This window comes from Microcebus murinus, chromosome 3 (assembly GCF_040939455.1).
Source record: "Microcebus murinus isolate Inina chromosome 3, M.murinus_Inina_mat1.0, whole genome shotgun sequence".
Lineage (NCBI taxonomy): Eukaryota > Metazoa > Chordata > Mammalia > Primates > Cheirogaleidae > Microcebus > Microcebus murinus.
In genome coordinates this window covers 80,612,241-80,627,834 of record NC_134106.1, presented here as the reverse complement: position 1 = coordinate 80,627,834, position 15,594 = coordinate 80,612,241, and the positions used below count along the sequence as shown (strand labels likewise).

Genomic DNA, 15,594 nt, shown 5'->3' with positions numbered 1-15,594 from the left:
CAAGGAAAAATATTCAGTTCTCAACAAGCTGTGGAAAACACCTTTGACAATTTCATTATCACTTGCTCTCCAGGCGTCTTTGCTGCTGGCATAAGCAAACTCCTGTTAAGATGGCAAAACTGTGTTGACAGTTTAGGCACACACTTTAATTGAACTGCTTGTTTGAAATATAATAAACTAAACTTTTGATTGGAAATTGGACATTTCATATTTAATAACCTACTACAGAGAAAAATGCTGTTTTTAAAAAGAAGAAATTTATACTGTTAAGTATTAATTGACATAAGAATAAAAAACATAATGCAATAATCACAAAGAATAGTTCCTTTTGCATGTAAAAGCCTGGGAGGGAATGGACACAGACCTGCATACTGGGTAAGGCAACTGAAACCTAACCAGCAACAGAGGGTTGGCCGGGTGAGTCATGCATAAGATGCCGATGAGAGAGCACATGTTTGTATGCTTTTCAAGACTGTTTTCTGGAAGGGCTACAGGTCAAATGGGCATGTATGTGTTACCTGAATATATCTTACTTTCACATTATTATAAAATCACAATACAGTTCTATCTCATTTAACCAGTACTTTGGAGAACAAACACCCTAACGGAAGTTTGGTGAGTAAAGCTTAAATATTTTTAAACAGTATCATATATTCTGTTTTACTAAACAAACACTTACCAGATATTGTCACCAAGACATTCAAGCCCTCAAGTACATCCATTTGTTGAAATCGTCTTCGGTTGATCAGAGGATATACCTTCCCTTGGCCACTTCTGTCCAGCAGCATCAGGCCACTCTCTGTACCCACTAGTAAATTCACTCCTGTTTCAGGGACAGAGAAAAGCCTCAATGTTATGCTATGCTTAACAAATAGCCGAATTGTAAAGAATAACATCATCTATTTGGAAAAAAGTGCAGCTTCTTTAATTCACCCAGAAAAAGAAATGATTTGAATAGTCAGAGGTTAATGTAACCAAACCTGCCATCACATCACCATAGGCGTGATGGTCCCATAGTTCCTTAATCCTTACGGGAAGATGGAAGCCTCACTCTCGCTATGTCCTTAACAAACCATCAGTTTCCAGTTCTTCCTCCGTTGCCCCAAAATGTTTAAGCACACAATTTCATGGCAGATTCAGCATCTAATTAGCCACATTACACACTTGAACAAACCTTCATGTGACACCATGGTCTCTTTGTACTTCCTTCACCTCTGTTTTCATCAGCAAACTTAGAGCCCTCCTCCAACCCTTAACAAATGGCTTGTGATTTGGCGTCTATCACTCAGTTTAAACTTTTCTAAAAGACCCCTCTTCGCCACTATCAAAAAACAACTGCACTCAATTCTCCTGTCACTCTATTTTTTAGGAAAATTAAAATATTGTGACCTTCCCATGCAACCTCCTCGCTCTCTGACCATGTACTGTCATGGTTTTTCTTCTCTTCTGTTGCAGTATGAAGTCCCCTTCCTTGTTTCCAGGCACCTCCTCTGCCTTCTTAAAGAGACCCTCCCTGTTGCTGTTTGTCTGATGACCCATATCCACCTGTGCTCAAGCAGCACCTCAGAACCAGTAAACCCTAATGCCATACTGCACCCCCTGCTTTTCCGCCCACTACACATTTCTACTGAAACCAGCTTCCTGACTTTTGCCATTTCCATCAACAGCACCACCCTCTTCCACAGCCGCTCTGCAAAATTAGCTAAACTAGCCACCAAATCCAGATAAGACCTCCTCTTCTCTGTCCCTCCTTTCTGCTGCTCTCAGAATTCTCTAGGCTTTGGCAGCCTTGTAATTGATGGACAGAGATCTTAACTGAGGTTGCTAAAACAGTTTCCCTCTACTTTCTCATGAAAGCATATCAAATCAATGCTAAGTGCCCTAAAATACTCATTGAGTCACACTGTATCTTCAAAAACTACAAACTCCATGTAGGAGATGTTCCAAGAGCCTCATATTGGCATTCAAGACTCCCTGTCCCTTGAGCGAACTTACTTCTCCCTCTTTATCATTCACTTATTTCCCCATATGTTCTCGGTTCCTTGGTCAAGAACCTTTATTACCTAAACTGCCTTTGTAAATGCAGCACAGATCACCTTATACTCCTAGGGAACCGGCCACATACATGTTTACCCTAATTCCCGAAACTGGGCAATAAACTCACTGAGACAAAGAATAAAGTATACGTGCTTTTACAAAGTGATTACTCAATCAGTATTTTCAGGTAGATGGAATGACAGGGAAGAATATCATGGCATGTGTACAGACACACACACACACACACGCCCTATTTATAGAGAATCTGAAATTAATAACTATGAAGGCAACAAGACAAAAGCCCTCTCTCAGCTCTGTGTCTGTGCCAGATTGAGTGGGTATCACCTCAACATTTAGAGGACAGTGTCTACTCAAGTGATCCTTGTGAGGAAACTGGAAGCACCTTTTGGGGTCGTGTGGGGGAGTGGGGAACCTGGAATTTATACATATATTGTCACTGCTATGCAAACTTGAATGAGAACTGCAGTGATTAAGGTCACACATGGATGACAGAAACATGCCCAAGCACCACAGGCTCTGAACTATCATAATACCACCCCTGTAGTCCTCAGAAAATATAAAAAATGTGAAGAAATCTTTATGAATTCAAGAGATAGACAGCTACAGTTTTTGATAATAATATGACCCGATAAAAGTGCCCCATTTAAAATCTACTACTCAACACACAACGCCATCTTCCCCTTGTAGAAACAGTGCGTGTTTTATAAGAGCATGCACACACCTCCACCTCATGACAGATGCTCTCCGTCTGGTGCTAAGACAGTTTGCTAGAATCTAACACAGCTCTGTGAAATAGCTTCAGAAAATCTGAAGGAAGCCTCTGGAATTAGGGGGAAAAGGGAAGGCCTGAGTATTCCCTGCTTCCCATCCAGAGTGATCTTTAAAATAAACGTAAACAAGAACTGCCCAAAATGGTCATATGTACAGCATAAGGAAAAAGGCTCATAGATGCTTATGGTTTCTTATATCATCTATAATTAAGATCTTTAGAACTTTCTACTATGACACAGAAATGCTCTTTATCTGTGCTGTCCGTTAGCCAATGGCCATATGTGGCTACTGAGTATGTGAAATGTGACTGGTATAACTGAGAAAATGGATTTTCTATTTTAATTCATTTGAATTTAAATAGCTACACAAGGCTGGCAGCTGCCCTAAACAGACAGCACTGCTGTGGGTGACACTGACATTTTATACATCAGGTCATATCACGGCATGAATTAATGCTTATGGCCTTACACTTTTTAAGCTTATAGTAAGCTGTTATGTTTTTATGAGCTTTCTTCTTTAAAAGAACTATCATATTTGTCATATAATGACTTAATGCTAAGAAAAAAACTGCTGTACAATTTAAAAACAGATTTATCAGTTTAAGAAAAATTAGTATTTCATATATGTAGTATGTTATACTCATTTTCATATAATTTATTTTTGACATTGACCATTTTGCCCTGACTCTATCTATATCAAGGTAGAATTTATTTGAACATTGTGCTTAGTGCTTTCCCTGCCTAGGTGAGTTGATCTAAACAGATTAAAAGGTATCCATAGAAATGACATTTACTGAGAGAGCCACTGACAAACAGCCCTTTCCAAAGATTCTATTCTATGTAATATTTCAATATATTCCTGGTCAGTCTTCAATATCAAGTAGATCAGGAAATAAGCTATGTCAAGAATCTGATAATAACTACACAAATTGTTAGCACTGTGAAGAAATCCTATTATTTATGGTTTCCAAAAATAAACAGCATGTAAGTACCAACCTCAAAATTTACAGTGAGAAAGAATAAAGGAAAATCAGATAATGCTGAAAAATCTTCACATAAAATTTCAGATATTTCGGCACTCATACTCTACTTTTTAATTTTCCTTCATATATTTCCAAGAAATGTATAATTTTGTAAAGTAATGAGAGCTAACAGTCAAAAGAATATAGACACAGTCACTGAAAAGTAACAACCTTGGAAATTATGGGCCTATGAAAAAAACTGAGTTCCATGCTACAAGAATTTTTTATAAATATACTTTTTAACCTTTCAACTGTTATATATAATTAAATAATGCTTATAATAAGGCTCCCTACCCTGATCATTCTACTAAGAATTATAATTGTGTTTACAGGAATCCTCTGTAGGTCAATGTGAGAAATGACTAAGATCACTACATGATTTAAGACTTCCTTTAAGGCCAGCATGGTGGCTCACACCTGTAATCCCAGCACTTTGGGAGGACCAGGCAGGAGGATCACTTTAGGACAGCAATTCAAGACCAGCCTGTGCAACATAGCGAGACCACATCTCTACAAAAAAAATTTTTTAATTAGCTGGATGTGGTGGTACATGCCTATAGTCCCAGCTACTCAGGAAGCTGAAACAGGAGAATCACTTGAGCCCAAGAGTTTGAGGTTGCCGTGACCGTACCACTGTACCCTAGCCTGGGCAACAGAATGGGACCCTGTTTCAAAAAAATAAAAAACCCTTAAATTCTATGATCAATATGATATTATAGCAAAGCTCTACATAAGAAATACATGTAACTCATTATAAACATGAGAATGGAAAAATCATGTTCAAAAAGATGTGCTAAAATAATCCTGGCTCCAACAGAAGAAAAGCACCTTATTAAAAAATAAATATGTAGCAATTTGCAGAACAAGAGTCATTACATGATTATAAAAGAATGCTTGTTGCAAACATTTCCTAGGAAATACAAAAAACTAATCTATGTGTGAATTCTACCATCCCCAAATAATGATACTTATAATGTATTCTGAATGTCCTTCTGTTGGGACATTAGTGTATATACTGTATCTTTTAACTTTTCTGAGTCTAAGTCTTTAAGAGGCTTATTTTTAACTTAACTCACAAGGCAACTAATGATGACTATTTAAGAAGCAGTTTAAGAAAATCCACCATTGGTGTGTCCCTAACTAAGAAATATCTTAAATACACTGACTTATAGAAACATACTTCAACTTAAGTCATTTCCCTATCTATTCTTTTAACATAATAATAAAATGGAAAGTTTCACTGCATTTTTAAAAACATAGGTTCCAGATAATCTATTTTTCTTAGAAGTACTAAAGAAGTTAACTGGGAAAAGAAGGTTTTAGAAATCTTTTTAATTAATAAAAAATCAGTTAACAGCACACAGAAGGGGGTCCAATATGTTCTGGGACATTAGAGGAATATAAAATAAGTATAAGACTATTACCAAGTGTAACTATGCTGGATAAAAATGACATCACCTGCTTAATATGCATTATCAATTTCAAAAGAATTGACATATTTAACACTATCTCTACACCAAATATAACGTAATCATTTTTGATGACACAAACGGTCCCATGAAAGGCCTTTAATGTAAACAAAAATGATGAAGGCTCCATTTCCTGCAATGACGGTCACTAACGTTAATGAACAGCAACATACTGGTGACAATGTTGTGCCTGCTGCTTTCGTGTGATGCCCACAGTCACCCAAATTACTAAGGTTATCTTTATTTAGGAGGTTAATAAAGAAAAGACCTTATGGTATGATCTCTGGGGACTACAAAATAATCTTTCAGTAGACAAGGGCAGAAAGCCAGATCTCAGGGGGTCACAGAGGAAGCACATGTGTCTGCCATGGGTATAAACACTCTTCCAAAACCCTTGGCAGAGAGGCTGAGCAAGGGCTGCTGACAGGGGAAGAGAGCAGTCAACAACAGAGAGAAGTCGAGAAGGGGGAGCAGAGGAAAGGTGAGGGGCTCAATATTCTCCCTATACACAGAAACAAAGTACCTGTTCCATCTTTTCACTTTTCTTTTTCACACGAAGAAATGGGCACTGGTCATGCTTTCCAATATTTGACTGCTGAAAGGGGTGCAAATACACACACACATACCACACTGTTCCACTAATGCGCCACTTAGCCAACAGGAGATGGGCATCACGAATATCTTCAATCCCATTACCAGTGCCCCCCCAAAATACCCACACTACTTAAAATAGTAAGTCTCTAAAAGACCAGAGCACCTTTCAGAATAAAAATGAAAGAGTTGGAGTAGCAGTAAGATACCTACCCCATAAGGCAGCACACAGAATCTCAGAGTTAAATCTCTTCTTATATTTACGAATCTCTGGGGTGTCACTCTGTGGCCTAGTGTTGGTGGGGTTCACATTGACCACTGAGCCTTTCCGGGTAGGATCTTGCCTTATGGCTTCTGGTCTCATTCCATCACAGGAAAACCCCACTGAAACAGAACACATTTGAAATTATTTTCTGTACACACACAATGTCTGCCTCCCTTCCCCCACACCTCAAGTGAATATTCATATGCCATAACCAACACTTGGTTAAGGAGAAGAAATTTATAAGAAATGTATATGGAGAAAGGAAATCAATTATGCAGCTCATTGCAAATAAGGCAATGCAAGTGGGATGGGGGGATTGTACCCGAGGTCTGTGGCTGTGAACACTGATCATGCCATGCCTAAGCCACCTGACAGAGCAACTCAAAGGGACTGAGTCCTGTTTGTCAGCTGCTTCCTTATTGCTACTGTACTTACCCACAGAAGTCACTGTTGTCCCACTAGATGGAGAAATCTGTAGTAATCTGGGGTCTATAAAAGGTGTAAAGGAGGAGGAAGATTTGTGTTTCTGGAGTGTGCTACTAGCGGACTGAGTCTGCAATGTAAATTTCAATTTTATTAATACAAATGACATTTTTAAAAATGAACATTAAAAAAACATTTCAATTCACTTCTACACTGCACTATTTCCCAAGACAAAGCCCTATATCTCTTGCATCATTCCCCAAAAGTGCTCTGCAGGGAGCTTCCAATGGGCACAGTTTACCCCAGAACAGGTGTCGCTCCATCCAGAACCACTGCAGGAGCCACATCTCTTTCAGACATACTGCTCATCCAAGACAGTGATGCTGCAAGCTACCAATAAAATCGACACTTCATGCTCCTAGCTTTTTTTTTTTTATTAAATAGTTATAATGAAAACTCCTAAAAGAAATCTAAAATGTCTTGATCTCAATTCACCAGTTTCTGAATTTACTCACCTACCCAGAAAAGTTAATCTATGTTGGAATATTTGCAAATTTTAATTTTATTTTTTTTAAATTGAGCCTCTTGCCAGAAAGCTACAGAAGCTTTGGCTACCACTGTTTTAGGTGCATCACCATTAAACCCATACCAAACAGGAGCTCATTAGTGAAAGGTGCAAATGACAAAATAAGGCATACCCTTTTGAACTTTTAAGAGTGCTAGTGTTTTGGTTAATACTGTAACTTAAGACAAAAAAACACAAAGAAAGTGAAACAAATTGTTAAGTGGAAATGTAATGACAATTAAAAACAAAACAAACAGAAAAATAAATAAACTTGCCAGTTTAGTGAGTTAAGAGTTATAGTAAAATACTGTACATTAGAGCAAAATGGAGCAAAAATTAAAATATAAGGAAGAATGTGAGTGTAGGTGGGATATATATCTCGGGGGGAAAAAAGAACACGTCCAATTTTGTCCTGTAGCATTTCACCCCCTCTGTGGGCACCTGAGAGTCACTATGTCTGAGAACCCAGGCCCTCCTAAGCTCCCCACCTGAACACCTGCCACTGGCAGGCTTCCCTCCCTGTCCCATAAGTCAGTGGCCAATCCAGCCAACGACCAATCTGATGCCAAGGCTATCTATCTAGGAAGCAGTTGACTTGCCCCTGCTCCTTAAAGAGAGGATTTTTCTGATTCTTTCTAACAAGAGAACCAAAGTAGGAGTGGGCAGTCAGTTAAGTGTTTACATTAACAAGATAGGCTGAAGCTACACATCAGTTTTGACCTCCATCAACTGTTAGATAAATGCATTTAAACCAAGCCTCATGTGAATTCAAATCACTTGTTTAATTAAATACAGGGTGTTCAAGGTGGGCTCTGTCACTGCACTTGGGGCAGAACCCTGTTTAAAGAGCAAAGAATCATCCAGCTAGCACCCAGACTGAGCACCACAGCCAAGCCTTTGAAGCAGAACACAGGATTTCTCATATAAAATCTTAAATTAAATACGCTCTCAGATCCTTGTCTTTCTTGCTTAACATCCTAATTTTCTAGGTTTCCCCAAAAAGGATTTGGCTTCTTAAACTCTGAGTGATTGTGACTTTCATGGAAAGAAATCCCTTTAACAAGGTTGGTGAAAACAAATAAGAGTGATTAATCAGCAACCACCCCCTCCGAAAGGAAAAAAAAAAAAAATCCAGCCCTGGTTTTAAAGATATTCCATTCCTGTTCAGGATAACAAGTCTGTCTAGTTAAGTCCAAGTCTGCTTAACCAAATTTTCCTATACTTTATTAGATAAAAAGAATGAAAAAGGCAGAATCCACAATGACTATAAGAATTTCATGCCAAATACATAATGGGTCTGAGAACACAGCAATCATTTTATTTAGATTTAAAAAAAAATAAACTGAATAAAGAAAGCCATGCAACTACACTTATCCAGAGACAAGTAAACAGTGAACTGGCAAGTTTGGAGGGAAGTTGATCTAGGGTTAAGGGATTTGTATGCAGATCTGAAACATGTTACTTGGGGTAGGGGAAAAGGATAGGTGACAGAGAAAGCAGGGTGGGTAGGGAAGGGCTGAGGGTGTTGGAAAGGTCTCCTTTGCAAACTAGCTCCTAGGCAGTGCTGGTCTAACCCCAGGAAAGCAGCCAGCTGTGGTGCGAGACATACCTCATTAGCAGTGAGCTTGTCCTGGGGTGTCTGTGGGGACATGGTGGGTGTCGGCTGGCTGGAGGATGGGGAGGAGGAGGTGGAGGAAGTGGAGGAGGAATGGCTTTGCTGTAAGAGATCTGGCAAGAGGTGAATGCGACCGGCAAAGCCATTGCTCTCATGATGGCTGGCACGCTTTTGGTCAACTGTACTCTGTAGAAAAAACAGGCACACTTGTCTCGCTCAAGCGCTGCTGAAATTGCCTACAACCCTACTGATAACTGCTTTGTTTAAGGTGCTGTGTGACTTTTCAAACTTTGCTAAATTACCAAGGAAAAAACCAAAGAAATTAGCCCGAATTGTTCATACTTCCTTGCCAAATGTCTAAGTTGAGCCAACAGAATTAAAAGTACCTAATCTGGTGGCCACATAATTCAAGTAGTGAAGGTTTAATGCAGTCTGTTGTACTAGCTTCTGTTACCAAAACCACTATTCCTTTATTTTTCTTTTAAATCTTCCTGTCTGAAGTTCTAGAAAGTACCCCATGACTTCTCTGAATCCTGGTCTTTTCCATGTTCTTCCTACGTTCCATCCAAATGCATTACCATAGCATGAAACACATTCAGGGCAAAGTCCAAAATACTAGATGGGTGCCCTGTTCTATTTAAATGACAAGCATATCACTTTAATTAAGTCTAAGCTAAGAAATTTACAGACAGTTATAAAACTTGGTGATCCAAACTGAGCACATCTGGGTGGCACACATTTAATTACTCAACAGGTGAGAAAACTAACATTTTGGAACACAGAGGAATGACCTCCCAACCCTTTGGTTCTCCAAGTCTCTGGGGCTGTAATGAGGCTCGCCCTGCCCGACTTGCCCGCTCCTGCTGCGGCACTTCAGACGCTTGGAGTGAGTGCGCTCTGCAGGGCCACTGTGGCTGCTCTGCCGCACCAGACTGGCTTCCTCACTCTGCAAGCCTGCTAAGGACTCCCCGTGGCTTTTCTACCGCTCAGACACAGACTGTGAGACTCAGTGCGGTGCTTGAATGAGGGCTGCCGCAGACATGCAGAGAAGCAGCGATGTGGGGTGGAGGACTACGTGCTACCTTCTGGGCATGCAGCACACACCTGCCTCCCTAGCCCCCAACACTCAACACTCTACCCTCTGGGACTTGTTAACATGAAAACAGATGATGATGTAGAAACAGCATGAGTGAGTGAATGAGCAAGTGGGTTAATGACTACAGGAAAAGCTCAGCCTCTGACAACAGAGAGAAGACACAGGTACCTGGCGGACGATCAAAGTGCCCTCCTTCGATGGGGTCATGGCTGGTTCACTTTCTACATCATCATGGACAATCATAGTTTTCACGGATTCTGTTTCGCCATTGCTCAAATTTAGAGATGACCTATGGAGGGAAAAAAAAACAAACCCAGAAATGAAGGGCCTTAACTTCACAAGTTGAGGAGATTACTTTCTCAAGGTTGTAAGATGAGATGAAGCTACAGGTAAAAAGTCTCCTCAAAAAAGGCAAGTGCTTAATTTTTTCCCCTTAACAATGAATTTTCTTCCAGTGCAGCAAGTCTTTGAGCAAAAATTTAGAACAAATATTTATGGCTAATTGAAGCAGTTATACCATACAGATATTTCCATTGTATCCTCAAATTAAAAGGAAAAAATTAAGTACATGCTGGGACGCTGGGGAAAGAGGAGGGGGAAGATCACAAAGGCTGCCCACTGCTGAATCCTCGATAACTAAATGTTAATGCTCATGGGATCGTGTGACAGGTTTTTAAAAAAACTATCTGGTTCCTAGGGGGAAAAAGGCTCAGAGAGAAACTCTCATCCTCTCTTAAACAGATCAGGGACTGACGCTGCTCTAGTGTCCTCTGGTCCAGAGGTGGACTCATCGGCCCCTTCTTGTTCCACATCATCGTCCTCCTCATCTGTCGTCCCCGACTCCTCACTGGACGAAGAGTAGTCTGTCACTTTGTGAGGGGGCCGCACATCTTCCACTGCTCGAAGCTCTTTGGCCAGTGCAGTCAAATCCTAAGGCACAGGACAGAGAAGAGAGAGTAAGGCAAGGAGAAGGATAGCAGGCGAAAATAGGAAAGAGTGAGTTCTTTGACTATCAACAAATGCCAACACAGTTAGTTTTATAAAACTGTTTTGCAGAGTATTTACCAGCTTCATATGAAGGTGAGCTCTTACAGCTCTTGATAGAAAAGACCAAAAAAGTCAAAGATGTTGCATACAGCTCAAATCCCACAATAAAAAAGTAACAATCTGCTTATGATAAGCTGATAGTGTTTTTTTTTTTAAATATAAGAAAAAATTCTAGATCAACAAATGTGTACAGACAGATCCTTGGGCTTTGTTGTCAAGACAAATATGACAAAGTCTTCTTTTAAGGGAAATATCCAGAAAGCAAGCTTCTAGTTAAACAGGCCTAATTTAAAGTTATATGGGGTTGGGGGGGGGGGGCATGTTTTTCCAACTTTTATTATTAAAAATTTCAAGCCTGCAAAAAAGTGAAAGAAGAGTGAAGTGAGCACCAGTATATATCATTCCCATATCACTTCACTGACTGTTAATAATTTGCCACATTCATGAAAAAGGTGCATGAGACATCAAGAGAGAAAGTGGTGACCTAATGTACTGTGGACTTCCCTACAACCCTGCCTTCAAGCCTTACCCCCACTTCCCTGTAATACTACCAATTAATGTGAACATCAGAAAGAAAAGAAATCCACAGTAGGCTGGGAATGGTGGCTCATGCCTACAATCCCAGTACTCTGGGAGGCCTAGGAGGGAGAATTGCTTAAGCCTAAGAGTTTAAGACCAGCCTGGGCAACACAGCAAGACATCATCTCTACAAAAAAAAATTTTTAAATTAGCCAGACATGGTAGCATGTGCCTATAGTACCAGCTACTCAGGAGGCTGAAGTGGGAGGATCACTTCAGCCCAAAGGTTGGAGGTTGCAGTGAGCTATCATTGCACTACTGCACTCCTGTCTGGGTGACAGAGCAAGACCCTGTCTCAAAAAAAAAAAAAAAAAAAAAAAAAAAACCACAGACAGAAAGAAAAGAAATACATGGTAAAATTTATTCAAAGAGCTTCATTTCCCTTTACTCTTCTAGACTCTGACACTTTAAGACTCAACCAATCCACCAAATATAATTTTCAGAAATAATTATTGTTAATACTTTACATTTTCAAACAAAACTCCAAATTCATCTATTTGGGAATTTTATTTAAAAGTAATAACTTTTTAAAAAGCAGACTACATAGCTATTTTTCTCTCTTATTTTTAGCAGTTCCAATGTAATTTTCTTCTTTTTCACAGTTGAGAATATGTTTCTTTTCTTTGAGCTTGAGCCTCTGAAATAACAGTGATTTGAGTGTTAGGCTTTGAGTCTTGCTATTTTGTGGTTATGGCTGTAGCTTTTAAAATGGTTAGACGAAAAAGCTATATTTAATAAGAGTAATAACAAATGCAGCGAATGTTATGTGTTATGAAAACTGAAGTAAAAGTGTAAGGGTTCAAGTTGCACAGGGCGCAGGACTACAGCTCAGGCAACAGCTGAGTTTACCGGCAGACACAGTGCTGCTCTGATGCTGAACTTTTCAGAGGTGGGGCTTACCACTTCCCCCTGCAGGCCAGCGGCAGTTTCAAGGAATCCAAGAAGCCATCGTGGATGAGGAATGCACAATACGAAGAAGCATGGCAGAAAGAAGGAGAGAAGTACAGAAATCAGTTCAAGCAGGAAATTAAAACCGACAGGCTTAAAATTCCACAGTGTGCACGCAGTTACACTGTCAGCTTACACATGAGGAGTTAAAGGAGAAGTACTAGAAGCAGTCACAACTACCGCCCCAGGTACCAAAAGGCAGAATTTAAGCAACAGGTGAGTTTAAGAAAGGGGTTTCAAAATATTTACTCCAAAAGCCAGTACTGTAAATGCCCAATTCATCAAGAATAAGTAAAGGTTAATGCCAAGCAAAAAAATAAACAGGATTTTTGTCCTTTTGTATTTTTAAAGTATCTGTTTCCTTAGAAGGAAATGTCACTAAATAAAAAACACACTTTGTCCTGTTTCTTTGTAAAGTGACTACACAGAGTGCATGGTTGAAGCTAGAAAAAAGGTTTCATTCTATTAAGAATTTTACATAGAAGATGACTAAGGGAAGGTGCACAGATGTGTCTGGGGTTTAGGTCATGCCTTGTAATTCCTCAAATCTGCAAAGGGGCCCAACAGAAAAGACCGCAGGCCTCTCAACCACATATTTTTAAAAGAAGGATCTCATTCAAGCCTGAAATAAGTAAGACAAATTTTGTGCTATCCTTACAGCAGGCTTGAGAGGTCTAAAAACTTCTTTTTTATCTTCAGGTTTTTTCACTGCATTTTCAAGGCGCTGAGATGGAGAGCCCTCTGACTTGGATGATGCTGTTGGGTTCGAAAGAGACAAGAAAGGCAGATACATATAAACGTATAGATGCATGTCGCAAAGCTGTCCAAGCCCCCACCCCTACCTACTTCTCTCAACCCCAGTCATGCCAGGGTCTCCACATGCAGGTCTGAACTCCAGGGCAAAGTAAGGGACCTAGGAGAGCCCTGGCAGGCTTTCTGACTCCGTACTTAGAACCCTCCATCATCACACTCTACTTAACATGCCATTCGCAAGTAATACCTTGTTACCAGTAATATAGTAGATGGAATATTCACAAGTCTATTATTAAGAGTAGGCTAAAATAACCAATACTGATGACAGTATAGGCCTGGAGTCCATAAAGAAATGGGTTCAAATTCCAGCTCAGACATCTAGCTGATTACCCTGGACAAGTTAGTTAATTGCACTGAGTTGTAAACTGCTCAGGGTGCTGGGCATGTGTAAAGTTTTCAAAATTTACTCTTTTATAGTTAAAATCATAATGACTATTAGTGTCAGTAGGAACCTATACCAAAACATTGGTTTTGTGACAGGCAGTTATACGTAAACCACAGGTCGTTTTTAGTGATGAAGAAGGATTTCCAATATACTGATCATAGCCCAAAGCCACTAATGGAGAAAGGGTAAAGGAAAGGCAGCATACATCTCACTCTGAAGCGTTCCCCGGAGCCACTCTGAGACCCAGGGTGAGAGCCAGGCTGGGACCCTGAGTTGCTGGACCCTGAGGAGCTGCCACTGCCAGGTCTGGGCACCAGCTTCTCTACTCTCTCCCACAGAAGCCTGGGCTCAATACTGCTGTTAGAAAAGAAGAAAAAAGAAAAGCTAATGCATCATCCCAACATGCAGTACCAAATTATAAACATGTGCACGATGTGTGCACTCCATGTCTTTGAAATGTAGAGATGAGAAAAATAGCCTATAAACAGCATTTAACATTACATTCACCAAAAGTTATAATGATATTATTCATGGATTTCATCTCAGATATCTTAACAAACCAAAAATGCTAAATGATATCCTACCATTAGCAGACCTAAAATCTTTATCAGATTGCATGTAGCAACATGAGATGCAATGCTACTGTTCAGTCTAGAAGTGTCATCATTTCTGTTACAGTTATACATTCAGTTCTTAATATTATGAAAACATTCCATTTCCACCGTTACACACAAAATTTTATCTGTTTCTAGGCTACTACTCTCACCCACCCATTGCTGCTCTCAAAAACTGACATTTACAGAAGATATTCCTTTGCATAAGCCGTGTTGGAAATGGTATGGAAAGCACAGGCTGGGGTGGATTGCCTGCCATGGACATACCCCAACACACATTTGCTAGGTAAGATTTAATGACACAGACTTAAGATTATTATGTTGAACATTTGATAACTTGATCATCACTGAATATGTAAAGTTAGCCTTCTGCCATGAAACACTGGTATAACTTGAAGTGGTCAGATAGGTAACTCGGAAGCTGCAAAGAGCCCCTTAGCACTGCTAATGACCAGGGTGGACTGTGGTATCTTCCGTTCCCCTCTATTATAGCGTTGGTCAATGGCCCTTTCTAGGATGATGAAATTGTTTTATATCTGAGCTGTATAATATCGTAGCCACTAGCTACACATGACTATAGAGCAATTGAAATAAACGTGGCTGGCACAACTAAAGAATGAAATTTTAATTGTATTTCACTTCAAGTTAAATTTAAATTTAAGAAGCCTCATGTGGCTAATAGCTGCCGTGGAAGACAGAACAGCTCTAGAATCTAAAAAAATATTATTTGGCTAGTTCACTCATTTATTGCAGACTGTCAGTCAACCAGTGACTTTCTTTAGTAACCTGTCTATGATTTCTACATTATTCCAAGGCCTTATAATATCCTTTAGATAAAAAGCTCCCTTAGATTACAATTCTCTTAGAGCCTTTCCTCCACCCCTTCCCTGCTGTTCCCTCCATTCACTATTACAAGAGACAGGTAGTTTTAATTTCAAAATTACTACAATACAAATTCAGATCCAAACACTCTTTTTATTACACATCAATCTGATATTATTCATGTTAATGGATTTTATGGCAGAACATTTGTGTTTATAAGGATTTTTACAAGAACAGATAAAATAAGACTGTGGGAGACTGTACAGTAAACCTGTTAACCTTCACCTGCCATTTACCTGGTAGAGTTTCTTTGTCCTGCTTGGCTATTTTGCTGTCCACTGCCCTGCAGTGGGGAATCCCGACGGGACAGAACAGGGGAACGAGATGTTGTTCTCACAGGAACCTTTAGGTAGAAAATATAGCAATTAAATTATGGAATGCATGAGGAGGAGAAAAGATTTCCCCACCAAAACATATTTTTGCAGCAGCCCTAATTACACTGGACTTCCTAT

General features: G+C 39.6%; 1 protein-coding gene across 33 annotated transcripts in view; it reads right to left on the bottom strand.

Moving 5' to 3' along the window:
• The window catches only part of MAP4K4 (mitogen-activated protein kinase kinase kinase kinase 4), a 192,903-nt gene that overhangs the window by 17,985 nt on the left and 159,324 nt on the right, over positions 1 to 15,594 (bottom strand). For 9 of the 33 annotated variants that reach the window (XM_012740468.3, XM_012740471.3, XM_012740480.3 and 6 more), the window contains 10 exons: positions 15,379 to 15,485; positions 13,852 to 14,003; positions 13,107 to 13,204; positions 12,350 to 12,409; positions 10,629 to 10,804; positions 10,043 to 10,163; positions 8,773 to 8,964; positions 6,611 to 6,728; positions 6,124 to 6,294; positions 680 to 823 (listed from right to left, as the gene is read on the bottom strand). In XM_012740468.3, the coding sequence (XP_012595922.2) occupies positions 680 to 823; positions 6,124 to 6,294; positions 6,611 to 6,728; positions 8,773 to 8,964; positions 10,043 to 10,163; positions 10,629 to 10,804; positions 12,350 to 12,409; positions 13,107 to 13,204; positions 13,852 to 14,003; positions 15,379 to 15,485 (1,339 nt within the window). The remainder of the gene's footprint in view (positions 1 to 679; positions 824 to 6,123; positions 6,295 to 6,610; positions 6,729 to 8,772; positions 8,965 to 10,042; positions 10,164 to 10,628; positions 10,805 to 12,349; positions 12,410 to 13,106; positions 13,205 to 13,851; positions 14,004 to 15,378; positions 15,486 to 15,594) is intronic. The other 24 variants (XM_012740474.3, XM_076001038.1, XM_012740488.3 and 21 more) reach the window with 5 other exon arrangements.